This window comes from Lynx rufus, unplaced genomic scaffold (assembly GCF_022079265.1).
Source record: "Lynx rufus isolate CCGP_SWC_20201006 ecotype Redwood Valley unplaced genomic scaffold, mLynRuf1.p SCAF_1, whole genome shotgun sequence".
NCBI classification, from domain to species: Eukaryota; Metazoa; Chordata; class Mammalia; order Carnivora; family Felidae; genus Lynx; species Lynx rufus.
The window spans coordinates 87,812,685-87,831,449 of NW_025814823.1; the positions used below are offsets into that span (position 1 = coordinate 87,812,685).

At 55.1% G+C, this 18,765-nt stretch overlaps 1 protein-coding gene across 1 annotated transcript in view; it reads right to left on the reverse strand.

The window, feature by feature from the left end:
* Nucleotides 1-18,765, reverse strand: part of OBSCN (obscurin, cytoskeletal calmodulin and titin-interacting RhoGEF) — a 162,299-nt gene that overhangs the window by 29,392 nt on the left and 114,142 nt on the right. The window contains exons 67-85 of the mRNA XM_047082324.1: nucleotides 17,760-18,133; nucleotides 15,886-16,750; nucleotides 14,527-14,805; nucleotides 6,450-6,528; nucleotides 6,113-6,237; nucleotides 5,783-5,980; nucleotides 5,323-5,355; nucleotides 5,011-5,109; nucleotides 4,498-4,716; nucleotides 4,103-4,175; nucleotides 3,825-3,892; nucleotides 3,008-3,127; nucleotides 2,736-2,875; nucleotides 2,185-2,385; nucleotides 1,993-2,075; nucleotides 1,642-1,815; nucleotides 886-1,042; nucleotides 521-637; nucleotides 260-424 (exon numbers count right to left, since the gene is read on the reverse strand). Coding sequence (XP_046938280.1) covers nucleotides 260-424; nucleotides 521-637; nucleotides 886-1,042; nucleotides 1,642-1,815; nucleotides 1,993-2,075; nucleotides 2,185-2,385; nucleotides 2,736-2,875; nucleotides 3,008-3,127; nucleotides 3,825-3,892; nucleotides 4,103-4,175; nucleotides 4,498-4,716; nucleotides 5,011-5,109; nucleotides 5,323-5,355; nucleotides 5,783-5,980; nucleotides 6,113-6,237; nucleotides 6,450-6,528; nucleotides 14,527-14,805; nucleotides 15,886-16,750; nucleotides 17,760-18,133 — 3,569 coding nt within the window. The remainder of the gene's footprint in view (nucleotides 1-259; nucleotides 425-520; nucleotides 638-885; nucleotides 1,043-1,641; nucleotides 1,816-1,992; nucleotides 2,076-2,184; nucleotides 2,386-2,735; nucleotides 2,876-3,007; nucleotides 3,128-3,824; nucleotides 3,893-4,102; nucleotides 4,176-4,497; nucleotides 4,717-5,010; nucleotides 5,110-5,322; nucleotides 5,356-5,782; nucleotides 5,981-6,112; nucleotides 6,238-6,449; nucleotides 6,529-14,526; nucleotides 14,806-15,885; nucleotides 16,751-17,759; nucleotides 18,134-18,765) is intronic.

Consider the following 18,765-nt stretch of genomic DNA (forward strand, 5'->3'; position numbering starts at 1 on the left):
AGCTCCACCAGGCCCTCCACCATGTCATCTACCCCGCATCCATGTGGCCCCATCATGCCCTCCACTCTGCCCTGCACCCGGCGCCCACATGGCCCTGTCAGGCCCTCCACCATGCCCCACACCCCGCACCCGATGGCCCTGCCCAGGCCCTCCACAGCACCCCACACCCCGCACCCACATGGCCCCGCACCAGGCCCTCCACCGTGCCCCATTCCCCCCACCCACGTGGCCCCACCAGGCCCTCCACCGCGCCCAGCACCTGGCGGATGGGCTCGCCCAGGGCCTGCAGGGTGCCTGGGTAGTTCTCCATGAGCGACACGTGCAGTTGGTTCTCAGCGCGCTGCGGCAGGGCCGACACCACGGCATACGCCTGCTCCAACAGCGCGCAGTTCTGCCTGTTCCTCGCCTTGTTGCGGATCAGCTCCTGGGGGAGAAGGTGTCAGGCCCGAGCCCCACCGCCCGCCCGTCTGCCTGACCGCCCACCAAGGACAGGGAGGGCAGCCATGCAGCGGCCCTGTACCTTGAGCAGGGCCTGGTACTGCTGGACCCGCTCCACAGGCTGTTCCAGGAAGTGCTGCAGGGGTGGCGGTGGTGGCTGCGAGGGGTCTAAGGCTGACAGCACGTCTTCCGTGTATTTCTGTGGGAACCGCAGCACGGGGTTGGGGACACACATGTGCACCCCCGATGGCCAGTGTTACCAGAGCGGAAAGCTGGAGGGCTGGGGCGTGGGGTACATGCACATGTGCATACATGTGCACTGCTCCTCCCTCTGGTGGGCCTCACACCCTCCTCCTGCCCCCCGCGGTGTCACCCTCTGAAGCTGAGCCCAGAGCTTCAGGGGCCCTGCTTTTCTCAGAAAACTATGAGGCATGGGCTGGGGGGCACCTTGTAGAACTCCTGCACTGCTGTGCTGACCACCGCAGACTCGGCTTGTACACGGCCTACCAGGAACTCCAGGTACTTCTCAAAGGCCGCCTGGTTCTTGATGAAGCACATGGCCACATCGTCATCCGTGTCACACTGCTGCAGCTCCCTCTGGAAGCTGCAGAACAGGGGACAGTGGTCAGGGGGATGGCGAGCCCTCAGGCTGGGGGAGAAACAGGCTGCTGCCCAGGTCTGGGCTGGAGAGGCTGCAGGTGCGGTGTGTGAGGGCATCCACATCTTCACACATGACACGTGTGTGTCGTGTACACATGCATGCCCACACGTGTCAGAGTGTGCGTCTGAATGCAGGTATGCACGCCTGTGTCTGTGTACACAGAAGTGCATGTCGTGGGACGTGCCTGTCATGTGTTTGGAGAAATTTCTGGAGCGTTCTCACATATGGGTGCTGGCAGCAGGCAAGGATACTACAGGCGCTTCTGTGGGCGAGCCAGGTATACATGCCTGTGTTCCTAGGGACATCTATGCCCTTAAACAGGGGTGTGGTGCGCCAGTGGGTAAACCCAGTCAGTGAAGTTCTCTCAGGCATGCGTGAGCATGTGTGTGCGTGCATCACTGATATGCATGCATTCGTCTTTGTGCACTTGTGACTGTCACGTGTGCTTGTACCTTTGTGCATGCCTGGCTGGCCCATGTGCATGTGTCTGTGTGCACACCTGGGGGCTCCGGAGCAGCCGTGGGGCCTGCCTACCCACCTACCTGCTGTGGAAATGGCTGATGTCCTGCACGTTTCGAAAGATGACAGCCTTCTGGGAGGTCACAGCCACAGGTACATGGGGGCAGCGGTCCAGGTGCTGCATGTGGTGGCTTTGCAGGAACTGCAGCTTGCCCACAAAGGCCTGCTCAGAGCTCAGCAGCTCCTGGATGATGGAGCTGGGAGGGGATGGGGTGAGGAGAGACCCAGGAGCTCCTGAGGGGGGCGGGCGGCCTCCTCCTCCCATGCAGCCCACCGCCGCCCACCTTCAGAACAAGCCCGGCAATGTGGGCAGCACCCCCAAGGCTACCTGGAGGCCACAAAGCCGCTCCTGTCCCTGCCTGCCAGACCCTCACCTTAGCCTTGTCTTGTATTCATCCTCAGACACGGCCTCCCCCGGGAACTCAGGGGCCTCAGTGGGCCCCCACTCGGGTGACAGCTGGTGAGAAAATGGGGGATGGTGGCAGGTGGTCCCGTCTCTGGCCCAGCCCTGCCCTGTGGGAGGACCCAGGGGTCCATCCCAGGACCCCACCCCAGCCATCCAGTACCTTGAGCCGCCTGTCCAGGTAGGCAGGAGATACCCAGCCCTGGCGTGAGGGGCTGGACTTGGTGGGCTTGGTGCGCACAAGCCAGCGCAGCGGGTGGGCGGAGTCCAGCACTTCCACATACTGGCCCTCCCGCAGTGAGATGGCATCCTGCTCGGCCCCCAGGGGCAGGTAGTCAGCCGTGACCACATAGATGTCGAAGATCTGGGGGGATGATGCCAAGTCAGACCAGAGGGATGCCAGCCTGACCTACCAAGACCCCCACAGCCCCCACAAAGACCCCAGAGCGGGGAAAACCCAGACTGGAGTCAGCCGGGCCTCCTGAGGCTGCGGGGTGCCTGGCATCACGTTGGGGGAGAAGCCATCCTGAGGTTCCAGAAGTTCCAGGACAAGCTCAACCCAACTCTGCTGATGGAAATCCCATCAGGGTGGCAGTGAGGCCACCCCAGAGGGCCCAGGGGTCCAGGCCATCCCAGGTGGCAGTATTGTGCTCCCACTCCTCCCCCCACCGGTGCCCTGCCCACTGCCTGCCCCCCACTGCCCCATCAGAGCACCTCGCCACGGGAGTCCCCGTCTTCCGACTCCGAGGATGACTCCTGGACGCTGGAGGAGGGGCGGGAACGGCCATGCCAGGGGGATGCAGACGGTGTCTTAGATTCCTCATCGCTGTCACCTCCAGGCACCTGCAGCTTGGCTGGGGGCATAGGGCATGTGATGCCCAGGAAGGGCCTGGCCCATATCCCCTCCCCGTGGGTCCCCAGGGTGCGTGGACAAGGGAATTCAGTCACTGCCCCTACCCTCGCCCCACAGCCAGCGGCGCCCTCACCCTGCGTGATCTTGGCCGACACTATCTCTGTGATCTGGGAGGTGAGCTTCTGCAGGAACTCCTCTGTGCCCACCTCGGCCAGGGACAAGTGGCTACGGGCCTCCACCGCCATGGGATCTCCTGGGGACCAGAAGCTGGCTCAGCTAGCTGCAGGCCCTGCAGACCTGTGCTCTCCAGGCCTGGACCTGGGCTCAAGTGTCAGCAGTACAGAGGAATGCACAGACTTGGGGCCATCACTGCTGGAAGCTTTGCAGGGTCGGGTCAAGAGTGAATGAGGGCTGCCTGGATGAGTGGGGGTCAGCCGAGAAGTGACCCCAAAGGTGGGCAACCAGCACACAGAGCACATGGCCTTCCCTTCTCTACTTCTGTGCAGACTCCCTGCTTTCCATTAAAAAGTTACAAATACCCCAAGGTGCCAGAAGGGCCTGTGCAGGTGGCCAGGAAATGAACCGAAGGACCCTGCTGGGGACGGGGGAGAATCCAGGACAGATCAGGTCTGGATGCTGGCATGCCCAGCACCTGCCTCCTGCACTGCCTTCACCTAGCCATCACTGCCACCTGTGTCCAGGCCAGGCATCCACACAGCCCGCTGGGCGTGAGCTGTGAGCCAAGGGTCAGATCTGCAAGGCTCAGAAATGGCTCTGACACCAACTAGCATTCAGAATCAGGCCCAGGAGAGGGCAGGAAGCCCTGGCCCAGAGAGGACAAGCAGGTATTTCTGGAGCAGCTGTGGGCCTGGAGCAGCCTCCTCCATGCCTCACCCCTGCACTGGGTGCATCGACCCCCACCCTGCTCCCTGCTCCCAATCAGCCCATACCTTTCCTCTGCCCAGCAAGATCAGTGAAACCTGCAGGTTCTGACATCTGCGTGGAGACGGCTTGGGTCCTAAAGGGGAGGGGCATCCTGAGGGAATGCTTCAGCCGAAGCCCTGGTGTTACAGTGGGGACACTGAGGCACAGAGAGGGACAGGGCCTGGCCCAAGCCACAGAGTCCTTGAGGGGCAAGGCTGGGCTGCAGTCTGGATGGGGTTCCCTCCCAAGGGCGGCAACGCCCCACTCCCAGGCCTGCTGCTGCTGACCTGCTTCCCCTACTCACCCCTGCAGGAAGGTGGAGATGAGGGCCTCCTTCACCCCAGCATGCTCCTCTGCTGCCCCTGCCTCCTTGGGCACTGTCAGGAGAACAGGTGAGTCTCAGGATGACGCCCCACAGCCCTGAGACAATTCTGGTGGGGACCTGACCCCGGGTGTCTACCCCCCAAGCAGGGACCTTGACCCTGGCCCTTGGGAGCCCCAAGGTGGAGTGGGGCCCAGGAGGAAAACACTCAGGAGGGCAGGAGGCTTCTAGGAGGGTCTCATCCAGCTATGCAGAGCCTACAAGACAGGGGTGGGAACTGGCCCATGGGGCTCTGTGTTCAGGGGGCCAACAGGAGAGGGCTCTGGGTCGGGGGCTCAGTGAAGGTCAGCTGCCCGCAGTCACCCACGCCCACTCACGGCCAGAGATGTGCAGGCTAGCGGAGCAGAGGGCCTGGCCAGCGCTGTTGCTGGCGATGCAGGTGTATGTGCCCTGGTGCTGTCTGCCCACATCCAGCAGGACCAGACTGTGCTGCTGTGCAGAGCTGGCCACCGTGTAGCCTGGCGTGTCATGGCCAATCCACAGCACGCCTCGCTCAGCCTCCTCCCGCAGCCAGTGTACGGCTGGGGCCGGGCACCCTGTGGGCAGGAGGGAACAGTGAGGGAGACTTGGGGAGATTGGAAGACTGAAGGGCCTTGGGGGGAGTCCTAGGTAGGAAGAGGGCAGGGCCTTCTCTGATCCTGGGGGAGGGGTCCCAGGTGGGAAGAGGGAGGGCCCCCCCCCTCAGCCTGGGGGAGGAATGCCAGGTGGGAAGAGGGAGGGGCCCTGCTCTGATCCTGAGGGAGGAGTCCTAGGTAGGAAGGGGGCGGGGCCCGCTCTGATCCTGGGTTTGGCTGTCCTTGTCAAGGGGCAGGACAGTAGGAGGGCCCCACCTTCCACCTTCACTGAAAAGGTGATGCTGGAGCCTTTCTTCACTTTCTTGGAGGTGAATCTTTCCAGGAATCGGGGCGGCACCAGCTGCTGGTACACATCTGGAGAAACAGCAAGCATTGGTGATGAATGCATGTCGAACCCCTGCTCCCCATCCTCGGGGCACCAAGGCCCCCCTCCCAGGTCCCAGCCCCATCCCATCTGGAGGTTGGGTCTCCACAGCCTACAGTGCACCCTCCTCCACCTGCGACGCTGTGTCCCTCACTCACTTTGCTGAGCCACCCACCCACCTCTGCCCACCTGAGTCGGCTCACCTGATTCTGGCTTCTCTTCGGGATCTTTGGGGCCTGAAAGAGGCAAGAAATGGAAGTCAGGCCTGTAGCACCAGGGGGCCTCCCTCCTCTGGGCCTGTGCACCTGCTGGGGGTAGGAGTCTGTAGGGGTGTCCCACCCACTCTCATACACACAACCCTCCAAGGCCCCAAGAGTGTGGGCGTCGATCTGGAGCCAGCACGTGGGGTGGCACCGAAGGGTGAGTGAAGCCTAGGCAGAGCTGGGTCCCTCGGCCACTCCCTCTGGTGTGACCTGGGAGCACCTTGCGATGCTCAGAACTTGGGACAAAGGAGCTCATACCCATCCTCCAAAAGTGACTCCTGACCTCCTCCTCCGCAGTCTCCTGGTGCTCCCACACTTGTGGGTCTGTTTCACTGCCTGCCTGCCCCCACCCAGGCCACTTGCACTGCCCAGGTGGGGACACCCAGTCCCCCGCACCCACCTCGGACCAGCAGCTGGGCTGATGAGTAGGCGGCGCCCACGGCGTTGCTAATGTAGGCTGAGTACTGGCCGGCATCCTCCTTGGTGACAGATACAACCTCCAGGGTGTGAAGCGTCTTCCTGTCAGCCATGCGGATGTGTGCAGAAGCCGTCAGGGGTTGCCCGTCTTTGAACCAGTACAGCCGTGGCGCTGGGTAGCCTGGGACCACAGGGGACTGGTCAGCACACAGCCCCTGGCCAGCGCGCCCTGCCCTCAGAACCCCCGGCCCCCATGCCCACCCAGCCTCCACTGTCCAGATGGCGCTCCGGGCCATCTGTCTCTCTTCCTCACCTTTCACTTTGAGCTGGAACTTGGCCAGGCGTGTGCCAGGGGCCACCTGGAGGTCCTTCATCTCCTCCACCACCTGGGGCAGCTGCCCCTCCTCTGAGGTAGACTCCGTGCCCTCTTGCTCCCGGCTGGTGGGAGAACAGAGAAGGGGCATGAGGTGGACCAGCAAGGGGTCAGGCCTGGATGGCTCCTGCAGACCCCTGCTTGCTGGCAGGACACTGCCAGGGCCTGGCTGAGAGCTCCAGGACTCAGGTTCCGTCTGCCCAGGCCAGCACTGCCGCCCCCCTGGGCCTGCACCACCAGCCTGCTGGGTGCTGCCTGCGTCTACATGGACCTCTACCTGGACAGGTAGCCTTGGGCGCTGAAGTAGGAGGAGGTCTCCGTGGCATCAGCCGCAGTTTCATAGTCCGTGCTGGTCACTGGGAGAGGAACAGTGGCTGGAGTGAGCTCTGTGCCCTACCTGCCCAGGCATGGCCCCCCACCAGAGGCTAGCCACCTGGCTCTCAGTGCGAGGCCATCCCTAGGAGCCACTGACACTCCTCGGGGAGAGGCCATGGGGCACATGGTAGATGGTGTTCCCTCCACACCCCAGGCTGTCTCCATGTTTCCAGGCCTGTATCTAACTGCAAGTCCCAACAAATTGTCAATACTGGGTGACGCTGGGCCTTGTGACTGGCAGAGAGCAGCCACAGCTGTATCCTCCAGTCTTCCCCACTAGAGAACAAGGGGTGACATATATAGCCAGCCGTGAAGGAGTAACAGGGTCTGGACTCACCCTCTGCTGTAGGCAGGATGTTCGTGTCCCCTTGACCTCAAATGTGGAAACCTGCAGTGTGCTGGTGTCAAAAGTGGGTGCTCTGGGAGGTAGTCAGGGAGTCAGGAGCTCCTGACAGCAGAGCCCCCACCATGGCAATGGCATTAATGCCCTGACAGGAAGCAACCCCATGCGAGGAAGGGCTTGACTGCAGCCACGAGCAGTACACTTCTGTTGTTTCTACCACCTGGTCCCTGCTGCAGTAGCCCCAACAGCCTCCCCTTCCCCCATACAGAATATGTGGGACAATGGCTGTGATAGTGTGATTTATAAGAAATACGGACTCGGCCCTTGTCACTGTTCCTGGCTCAGAGGTCCTAAGCCCCTTGGGTTTCCCAACTGAAGACAGCAATGAAGGTGTCACGGTGTTCATAACAAGCCCAAATTCATGTTGTTATGGTGACTTTAGAAAGCCCCTAGGGATGGCGGCTGGTGGCCTGTGGACCCCACCGTGGGACCAGAGAGTTGGAGGCTTCAGTCCTGCCCCTGACCTCTGGGAAGGGGAGATGGAATCAACCACCAATGGACAATGGGTTAATCGATCATGTCTATGCAATGAAGCCCCCATGAAAACTCAGAGGGACAGTCTCAGCATTGGGGGGGATTGAAGGCTGGGGAGCACGTAGAGACGTGGGGAGAATGACGTGCCTGGAGAGGCATGGAAGCTTCCCATCCCTTCCCCAGCATCTTGATCTGGGCGTCTCTTCTAACGGGCTATCCCTGAGTTATATCCTTTTGTAATAAACCACTAATCTAGCAAGTCAAACATTTCCCTGAGCTCTCTGAGTCCCTCCAGCACATTCATCAGACCCAAGGAGGGGCTGTGGGAACCTGTGATCTGTTGCCTGTGGGTCAGAGCACAGGTGATGTCTGGACTTGGGGTTGGCGTCTGAAGTGGGGGTGGTCTTGTGGGGCTGAGCCTGTGGGGTCTGATGCCATCTCCACATAGATGGGGCCAGAGCTGAGTGAATTGTAGGACCCCCAGCTGGTGTCAGAGAATTTCCTATTGATCCCTTACAGATAGGAAATAATGGTGAGCCCTGTGATCACCCCAGCTTCCTGCCTTCAGTGTCCAGGTCTAGGAGGGGAAACTGAGGTTGGCAGAGCCAGGTAGACCCTGAGTTGAGGAGACAGAGTTGGCATCCTGGGAGATGAAGGCTGCTGGAGTCTACAGGACAGAAGCCAGAGAAGAGAGAGCTGCACACAGAGAGTGGGGACCCTCTCACTGGAGGGTCAGCAAAGCACTGACTGGCATGTGAACATGGGGAAAGAGACCTCTGAAGGGGCCATGGACACAGTGCAGAGGATACTGTGTTTCTAGTCAGACTGGAAACTTTCACAGTCTGTGGATCAGGTGCTCAGGAAGTCTTTCCTTTCAGTAGAGGGAGGGAATCAGCCCAGCTTCCTGGGCCCCACCTCTGAGGAGGATCTCAAGAAGGTCTGCAGACACACTGATCCTAAAACTCATGTAGAAATGCAAAGGACCCAGAGGCTCAAAACAGTCTTCAACGAGAGCAAAGTTGGAGGACCCACATGTCTAGATTTCAAAACTTACAATGAAGCTACAGCCATCAAGACAGCATGGTGGTGGCATGATGGTCAGATCATGGATAAATGAGACAGAATGAAGAGCCCAGAAATAAACCCACTTGTTTCATGGAAATGAGATTTTGACAAGAGTTCCAGGACCATCTTATGGAGGAAAATAGTCTTTTCCACAAACAGTGCTGGAACATTGGATTTCCACAAGACAAGGATGAATTTGGGCCCTTAGCCTCTCACCATATATAAAAAGCAAACCTAAATGTCAGAGCTAAACCTGTAAAACTCTTAGAGGAAAGCATGGTTGTAAATGTTTATAGCAAAAACTAGGCGATGGTCTTGTAGACATCACAACAAAAGTACAAGCAAGCAAAGGAAAAGTAGTGGACTTCATCAAATTGAAAATTTTGTGTATCAAGAAAGTGGAAAGAAAACCCTCAGAATGGGGAAAAATGTTCAAAAATCATATATTTGATAATGGCCTAGTACGCAGAATATATAAAGAACTCCTACAACTCAAAATCAAAACCCAATCTGAAAATGGGGAAAAGACCTGAGTAGACATTTCCCCAAAAAAACATACACAAATATCCAATAAAAGATACATGAAAAGATACTCAACATCATTAGTCACCAGGGAAATGCAGGTCAAAACCACACTGCTTAGGGCAGCAATTACTAAAAACCCCTGGGGGGCTCAGTCTGGTTGAGTGTCCAACTTTGCCGCAGGTCATGATCTTAAGGTTCGTGGGTTTGAGCCCCACATCAGGCTCTGTGCTGACAGTACAGGATCCTCTGTCTCCCTCCCTCTGCCCATCCCCTGCTCGCTCTCTCTCTCTCTCATAAATAAATAAACATTAAATTTTTTTAATAAATAAAAAGGTGAATAATAACAAGTACTGATGAGGATGTAGGGAATTTGAACCTGCATCCATTGCTGGTGGGAATTGACAATGGCACAGCCCCTGTAGAGCACGGCCATTCCTCCAAGAGTTAGCCACAAGAATTGCCATATGACCATGTGATTCCACTCCTAGGTATGTGTCCAAGAGAACTGAACACGTATGTCACAAAACACAATTACTTGTACACAGATGTGTGCAACAGCATTACTTATAAGACCCAAGACAACTGATGGATAAACACCACCTGATGAATGGATAAGCAGTCCACATACAAGGGAGTATTGTTCAACCTGAAAAACAGATGAGGTACTGATGTATTTTACAACACACATGGATCTCTGGGACATGTTCAGTGACAGGAACCAGACACAAAAGGCCACGTATCATATGATTCCATTTATATGACATGTCCAGAACAGGCAAACCCACAGAGACAGAAAGTAGCTTAGTGGTCTCCAGGGACCAGGGAAGGCAGAGTGGGGATTGACAGTGAATGGACACAGGGTTTCTTTCTGGGATGACAGAAATGCCCTGGTGTGGGAAATAAGCATAAGAATTCCCTGAGCTTGGGGGCGCCTGGGTGACTCAGTTAGGTGTCAACTTCAGCTCAGGTCATGATCTCGCAGTTCTAGAGTTTGAGCCCCACCTTGGGCTCTGTACTGACAGCTCAGAGCCTAGAGCCTGCTTCGGATCCCTCTCCCTTTCTCTCTCTCTCTCTCTCTCAATCTCTCTCTGCCCCTCCCCCACTTGCACTCTGTCTCTCAAAAATAAGTAAATGTTAAAAAAATAAAAATAATAATTCCCTGAGCTTGCACTAATGAGTTAACAAGGCTTAGGATGGAAAGCTGCCTCGACAGGATGAAAGTGTCCGAGACCAGTTAGAGGCGGAAAGCCACTACAGGGTAGAAGCACCCGACGTTAGCTAGAGAAAAGGTGCTTTGTTAGCCTTGAGGCACCCTGCTCCAGCAACCTTACACTTTGGAGATAGGAGCTGCTTGGCTGTATCACCCACAGAGAAACACTGTCCATTTGGTGTATCGTTGTGCTTTAATCTCAACTTTTTTTTTCAATATATGAAATTTATTGTCAAATTGGTTTCCATACAACACCCAGTGCCCATCCCAAAAGGTGCCCTCCTCAATACCCATCACCCATCCTCCCCTCCCTCCCACCCCCCATCAACCCTCAGTTTGTTCTCAGTTTTTAAGAGTCTCTTATGCTTTGGCTCTCTCCCACTCTAACCTCTTTTTTTTTTTTTCCTTCCCCTCTGCCATGGGTTTCTGTTAAGTTTCTCAGGATCCACATAAGAGTGAAAACATATGGTATCTGTCTTTCTCTGTATGGCTTATTTCACTTAGCATCACACTCTCCAGTTCCATCCACGTTGCTACAAAGGGCCATATTTCGTTCTTTCTCATTGCCATGTAGTATTCCATTGTGTATATAAACCACAATTTCTTTAAATTTTTTTTTTCAACGTTTATTTATTTTTGGGACAGAGAGAGACAGAGCATGAACGGGGGAGGGGCAGAGAGAGAGGGAGACACAGAATCGGAAACAGGCTCCAGGCTCCGAGCCATCAGCCCAGAGCCTGACGCGGGGCTCGAACTCCCAGACCGCGAGATCGTGACCTGGCTGAAGTCGGACGCTTAACCGACTGCGCCACCCAGGCGCCCCAAACCACAATTTCTTTATCCATTCATCAGTTGGTGGACATTTAGGCTCTTTCCACAATTTGGCTATTGTTGAGAGTGCTGCTATAAACATTGGGGTACAAGTGCCCCTATGCATCAGTACTCCTGTATCCCTTGGGTAAATTCCTAGCAGTGCTATTGCTGGGTCATAGGGTAGGTCTATTTTTAATTTTCTGAGGAACCTCCACATGAAAAGATGCTCAACGTCACTCCTTATCAGGGAAATACAAATCAAAACCACACTCAGATTTAATCTCAACTTCTAATGCCACTCGCCCCCCGAACCCTTTGCTTGTTACACACACAAGTTATTGGTCCCTAGCTTATTGGTTTCTTCAGCAAGTTCACCACATATGTAAAACCTTGAGAGCTCAATCAATACAGAGACAAAACCCCTGTTTGGGGCTCTTGTCTCCTCCTGGACATTAGCCTCTCTCATATGCAATTCTGCATCTGCTCTCTTGCTGGACACGAGAGAACTTCAGATTCAAAGTCTGCAACACTCTGGCACTGGATGGTCATGCTGGTCGCACAACATTATGAATATACTACAATCCACTGAATTGCACATTTTTAAACAACTTCGATGGTGTGTAAATATCTAAACATTTTAAATCCCAAGAGAAAAGGCAAATTTTGCACAGAGAAACAAAGGTAAGAATGGCATCCTATTTCTCAGGTGGAAACAATGCAAGTTAGTAAACAGTGGAACAGCACCTTTAAAGAATGAAAAAGAGAAAAAAAAAAAACGTCCTAACAAAAATATCTTCCAGAACCAAAATAGAAATAGACGTTTCTTTCAGGCATAGAAAAGCTGAGAGAACTCTAGCATACCCAGACTACAAAAAAGATGCGGAAAGATGTCCCTCAGGCAGAAAGAAAGTGAGAGCAGATGGAAATCCAGATCTACACAGCAGAATGAAATATCTCCTACTGGGTAAACACACAATCTGGTCTCATTCGAGGTAACTGACTTACTGTTGTGTGCAGTTGTGCTGATGACACTGACTCCACATTTGGCCCTACATCTTGTTAGTGTTGCTTGATGACCTCTCCTGGGTCCCTGTGTTCCCGGCCCCTTGGAAACTCATATACAGGTCTTAGAAGTGCCCACCAAAACTGGGATGGGGGAGGTTTGCTTTGGCCTCCCGTGAATCTGTTAGAGATAACCTAGTTTTTCTCAGACCTTATATACCCTTCAGTCTCCAGCAACCGAGGTCGCTTGTGTCATAACTACAGAAGGTGACACTGACACATCCCTTTTCCTTGCCAAGCGGTGTTCCCTACAATGGCTGTACCACTATGTAACCATCGCCCACTGAAGGACAGCTGGGTTGTGACCAGTTACTGGCTGTTGAGAATAAGGTTGCTAAGAGCCTTTGGGTACAAGTTTTATTATGAATTTGGGATTTCATTTCTCTGGGATAAACACCAAAAACAGCAACTGTTGCATTACATGTTAGCTATGCGGTTGGTTTTGTAACTGACTGCCACCCTCTTTTCCAGATGGAGTGTACCATGTTACATTCCTGCCAGCAATGCATAATCAATCCTGTTTCTCTGCCTCCTCGCCAGCACTGGGTGTTGTCTCTATTTTTTATTTTAGCCATCCTGCTAAGTGTAGAGTGACGTCTCGCTGGGGTTTTGATCAGCATTTCCCTGGTGGCTAATGATGGTGAATATCTTCCATGTTATTTGCCTTCAGGGTGTCCTCTGGTGTGAAACATCTGGACATGTCTTTTGCTCCTGTTCTAACTGGATTTTTAATTTCTTTTTTTTTTTATTGTTTACTGTTGACCATTCTTTATATACACAGTAAAACTGTGGATTGTGAACAACTTGTTCTGCGAGCATTCCACAAGATGAGCAAACATTTCTAATAAATTTTAACTTGATAAACTGAGCGATGTGTTGCAATATGAGTAGTACGTGACACTGAATGTCACATGATTACAACTGAGCCAATGGTTCTTCTCTCTCTCTTTCTTTCTTTCTCTCTCACTGCAGGATTGTGGGTGATTGTCTTCTATGCTCAGATGCTCATGCTCAGTCTCAGGCCATGGCATTTCACAGAAATCAGTGGTTTTTCAAAACATTGGAAGGTGCCCACAACTGGCACTTGTGTTTTTTTTTTTTTTTTTGTCACTTCCAATCACCTATGGACAGCCCTTTGCTTTTCCATACAAGAGTGAGCTTAGGTAGGAATGCTTAGCTTCATTCTAGGTCAGGCTGCCTGCAGATATAGATCATTTCCTCTGCCGCCTTACTGACAGTTACATTCAATATGTGACAAGAGTTTATTAATACTGTAGTGAGGTCAACATCCATGTGAGTGTATGAAATGGCCCCCATGCAGAAGGTTCCATGGAACCAATAGATAGCAGTGATTCCATTAGTGATAGTGAAGGTTGCCCTACACAATAATCCTCCTCTCCCTTGTCTCCCTTACACCAGCCACAAACATTTTCAGGGTAAGTACATGTTAATTTTTCTTTATATTTTGTATTTTCTTGATTATTTTGCATTATATTACAGTATTGTAATCATTTTTATATGAGTATTTGGGGGCTGTGGAGCAAGTCATCTGAGTTTCTATTGTTTCTTATGGGGAAATTTGCTTTGATATACGAGCACTTTGGATTACAAACATGCTTCCGGAATGAATTATGCTCACAAACCCAAGTTTTCCTGCACATATATTTCATGCTTTCCTTATTTTTATTGGTTTCAGAGGTAGAATTTATTGTATATATTTTTAGATAAAGTCCTTTACTAGATATGTGGTTTGCAGATACCTTCTCCCATCCTGTACTCTGACAACCCTCTGCACGGGGTCTTTCTCAGAGCAAACATTCATAACCTTTACCAATTTTCCCTTTTATGGGTGTGCTTAGTATCAAATTTAAGGAGTGTTCTCCTGGATCCTAAATATTTTTCCCTATTTTTTTTCCTGAAACCTTCATAGTTTTGTATTTAACATTTACATATATAGTCCATTTTGAGCTAATTTTTGTATAAAGCCAAGGTCTAATTCTTTGCCTATAAATGTCCCAATGACTCCAGCACTACTTGAGATTCTATCCTTGAATCTGAAATTCTATCCTGCCTCCACTTAATTGCCCTTGCACTTCTGTCAACAATCAAATGGATGTACTTGTCCTGAGGCCCACCAGGAGTCTCGGCATTAGAATACAACATGCCTCCTGGTCCCTTATCACTCGGGAAACTTCCAGGGATTTAAGAACTGTGTGCTAGGAACCCGGAACAAGACCAAGTACATATTTCTTGTGCCATAGCTAACCGCCCAAGTGTGCCGGACACCTCCAAACTGTCCCAGGCCCCTCCCCAGCCTAGGCACCTTCCAAGGAGATAAGGTCTCTGCCCCCACCCCAGCCACAAGATATGAGGCTCCACATCCTGTCCGACCCGAAACCAGTGCTCTCTGGGGGCTGCCACACTCACGGTCCACACGGAGCTCTGCCTTGGTGGACGACACACCCATGCTGTTCTCAGCCATGCAGCGGTAGACACCCATGTCTGCAGGCACCACTGCAGTGATGATGAGCTGGTGGCCGCCCTGTTGGTCCTCACTGATCATGTAGTGGTCATCCTCCTCCAGCATCCTGCCGTCCTTGAACCAGCACACGGTGGGCACCGGCTGGCCTGTCACCACACAGTCGAAGCTCACGGGGTACCCGTCCTGCACCTCCTGATTCTGCAGCTCAGTCAGGAACACTGGGGCTGGGAGGGTCAGGCAGGGTATGCAATGAGCTGGCCCCAGGGTCTCCACCAGTCAGCCCAGCTGCCAGCGGCTCAGTGTGCATCCAGTTCACAGCACCCATTCACGTGGGAGTGCTTGCAGACCCCGGGGCTAAACACAATTCTGCGTCTGGCAGCTTCACCCCTGTTCTCTAGGAGGATCCTCTCCTTGCCAGCCTCCATCTCAAGCCACTGAGAAGCCAGAGGGATAGTGGGCAGGAAACAGGTAGGAGGGGCAGGTAAAGAGAGACAGAAGTTGTGTGGGCTGCAAGCATGAGAATGGCCCATAATTGCACAGGGGAGGTTTCCAGACATGAGGCCATGGGGGTTATATACCTTCTTTACTCCTAGGGAAACACAAGGGAATGGTGGAGTAGCTTTAAAAGTAACTTAGTTGCTGGAGCAGAAGATGGGGGCCGTGGAATGCCACCTTTTATACTGGTTTTACCCCAAGCCCTCACGGAGCAAACACAAACTCTGGAAAGTCCATATTCTTATACCCACTTCATAGACAACACTGAGGCTCAGAGTGGCTAGCACGTAACAGACAGAGCTGGACTTAAACCGAGCTCTAACTCCAAATTCAGGGCTCCTCCAGCTCGGGGCAGCTGCATCCGCAGTGGCCCCAAGCTGGAGCCCAGCCAGCTCCCTGAGTCTTCAGCTGACCCAGGTCACACCGGCCCTGCCCCCCCACCTCCCGGCCCTGCCCCTCCCCCTCCCGGCCCTGATCCACCCTCCCTTCCAGGCCCCCCCCTCGCCCTCCCTTCCAGGCCCCGCCCCACCTTCCCTTCCAGGCCCCGCCCCACCTTCCCTTCCAGGCCCCGCCCCATCCCCATTCTAGGCTCCACCCTTTACCGCCCCACCCCTCCTCCTCCCAGGCCCCTCCCCCTTCCAGCCCCCGCCCCCTTTTCCCTGCCCCGCCCTCCCTTTCCAGCCCCGCTCCTCCTCTTCCAGACCCCGCCCTCTCCCTTCCTGTCCTCCCCCTTCAGACCCCGCCCCCACCCCTCCTCCCTTGTCGCCCCTCCCCCTTCCGGCCCCGCCACAGACAGCGCGCAGACTCACCCGCGTCTGTGGTCAGCTGCCGGGGCACCACCTCCTGAGCTGCTGCGGGGGTAGGAGCCACCTTGCTGATGCGCATCTCCACCCCCCGGGGCCCCTGCTCTGACAGGCTGATGTCCACGCCGATGCCCATGGTGCCAAACATCTCTCGGAAGCAGGTGGCCGCACGGTGGGCCTCGGCAAGCGCCTCGAAGCGAATGTAGACAAAGTGCTCTTCTTCGCGGTACGTCCGCCAGTCCCCCGGCTCCTCCGGCTCCGCCGGGCCCTCGTCTGCGCTCAGGAAGAGCTCTTCGTCCGACACTTCGGCCGGGCCCTTGGTGCGGAACAGGCGGTGCAGCCGCCGGGCTGCTCGGCGGAAGGCGTCATCCAGCTCGCCCCCCGAGGAGCTCTCCGCCTCGCTCTCCGTCCCGCTGACTACCACACAGGCGCTGTGGGCCACGTGGCCGAACTTGCTGCTCACCTGGCAGGTGTAGCAGCCAGCGTCTGCACGGCCCAGGCCCGTCACCAGCAGACAGCAAGTGCCGTCCCCAAGCTGGTCGATGTGGTGGTGCCGGCCGTCAGTCAGCTCCACGCCGTCCTTCAGCCAGAGAGCACGCACATCCGCCTTGCTGGACACCACACACTCCAGACGCAGGACATCTCCCACCTGTGCCTCAGTGTCCCCAAACGTGCGGGAGAACACGGGTCCTTCCTGCTGCTTCATCTCTTTGCGGACCTTGTAGCCTTTGAAGGCAGCCTGGATCTTCACCGCTGCCTTGTCCATGGACGGGTCACCCAGGTCTTCAGCCCTCAGGCTTCCCGGGGGTGGGTGAACTGCAGGTGGCTGTTCCTGATGCTTCGGTGGCTTCCCAACTGCAGGGATCCCAAGCTGTGTGCACAGGTAAGGCAGGGAAACTGAGGCCCGTGACAGAGAAAGGACAGTGCAGGGACATACAGGAAGCTGGAAGCAAAGCTCATGTTTCACTTCACCATGCTGCTCTGCCTTCTGCCTGCCTGAAATTGCATAACTTTCACAGAGGCTGGATGCCTTATGACTCCTGTTGCCACCGAGAGGCAAGCCCACCCTCCCTGAAATCATTTCTAATGGTTACCTGGACGGGGACTGACAGGTTGTGAGGAACACCACAGAGAGACCAGTTTAGCTCTTAACAGCCAGGTGGATGGTGGGTGGGAGGATGCATGGGTGGTGGGAGATGGGTGGGTGGATGGTGGATGGATGGGTGGGTGGGTGGGGGATGGTGGATGGATGGGTGGGTAAGTGGTGGATGGATGGATGGATGGATGGATGGATGGTGAATGGTGGATGGGTGGGTGGGGGATAGTGGATGGAGGGATGGGTGGGTGGGGGATGTTGGATGGAGGGATGGGTGGGTGGGTGAATGGTGGATGGATGGATGGATGGATGGGTGGTGGATGGGTGGGTAAATGGTGGATGGATGGATGGATGGATGGGTGAATGGTGGATGGATGGATGGGTGGGTGGGGATGGTGGATGGAGGGATGGGTGGTGGATGGGTGAATGGTGGATGGATGGATGGATGGGTGGTGGATGGGTGGATGGATGGTGAATGATGGATGGGTGGGTGGATGGATGGATGGGTGGGTGGGGGGATGGTGGATGGGTGGGTGAATGGTGGAAGGATGGATGGATGGATGGTGAATGGTGGATCGATGGATGCATAGATGGGTGGGTTGGTAGTGGATGGATGGATGCATGGACAGAGAATGGATGGCAGATGGGTGGTGAGTGGATAGGTGGTTGTATAAATGGATGTTAGATGGACAGATGTATGGATAATGGAGAAATGGGTGGGCATATGGCTGATGAAGATCTGAGACATCCAGGCTTCTCTTCGAAGGCCACACTGGACACTCACCTTGCCGGCCAGTGGTGAGGTGCTGGGCTTCCCAGCCTTCTTGAGGTAGGTAACCAGGGAGGGAGTGCCTGCCCGGGACTCGTCGTCAGAGCTGGTGTGCGAGAGGTCGGCCTCGCCAGTGCGTGCCAGCTCGTCTGCTGTGGAGTAGTCCTCAGAGAGGTCTGGGGCCGCTTCTTCTACCTCCTGCCGCGGGCGTGGTGAACGACCATCCTCCTCGGGCAGCTCACTGATGGAGTCCAGCGTGGGTTCACGGCTCATGCGACGCTTCCGGGCCAGGGCCTCCCACAGCAGGTGCAGGTCACCCTCCTGGGCTGCCTCGGGGGGCAGGCTGGGCTGTGCAGGGGCCTCGTCCTCAGATCCCGTGGTCAGCACCACTAAGAAGGACAGGAGACTGATCAGCAGAGTCGGGACAGACCCTCGACCCCAGGCTGGCCATGGCGGCTGTGTGGTTCCCCTCAGTAGGCCTCTGGCACCTCCCTGGGCCACCAGGGTTTTCTGGAGGTCCAGTCTTTATGAAGTTTCAGAGGCTCTGAACTGCCCTCTCAGCCTCAGCTTCCCCTGCTGAAGCCAGACTTCACCCTACCTTGGGTACCTGCACAGGAGGAGTGAGCCCAGGGGAGCACGGGGCCAGGATCAGTGCAGATGCAGTGGGACAAATAGTGTGAGGGGGTTCAGAGCACAGGGGAAGGTGGTCAGAGTGGGGAGGCTCATAGCGGGGGGTTCAGAGCACAGGGGAGAGGTGGTCAGAGTGGGGAGGCTCATAGTGGGGGGCTCAGAGCACAGGGGAAGGTGGTCAGAGTGGGAAGGCTCATAGTGGGGGGCTCAGAGCACAGGGGAGATGTGGTCAGAGTGGGGAGGCTTATAGTGGGGGTTTCAGAGCACAGGGGAGAGGTGGTCAGAGTGGGGAGGCTCATAGTGGAGGGCTCAGAGCATAGGGGAGAGGCCATCAGAGTAGGGAGGCTCATAGTGGGGGTTCAGAGCACCAGGTGAAGGTGGTCAGAGTGGG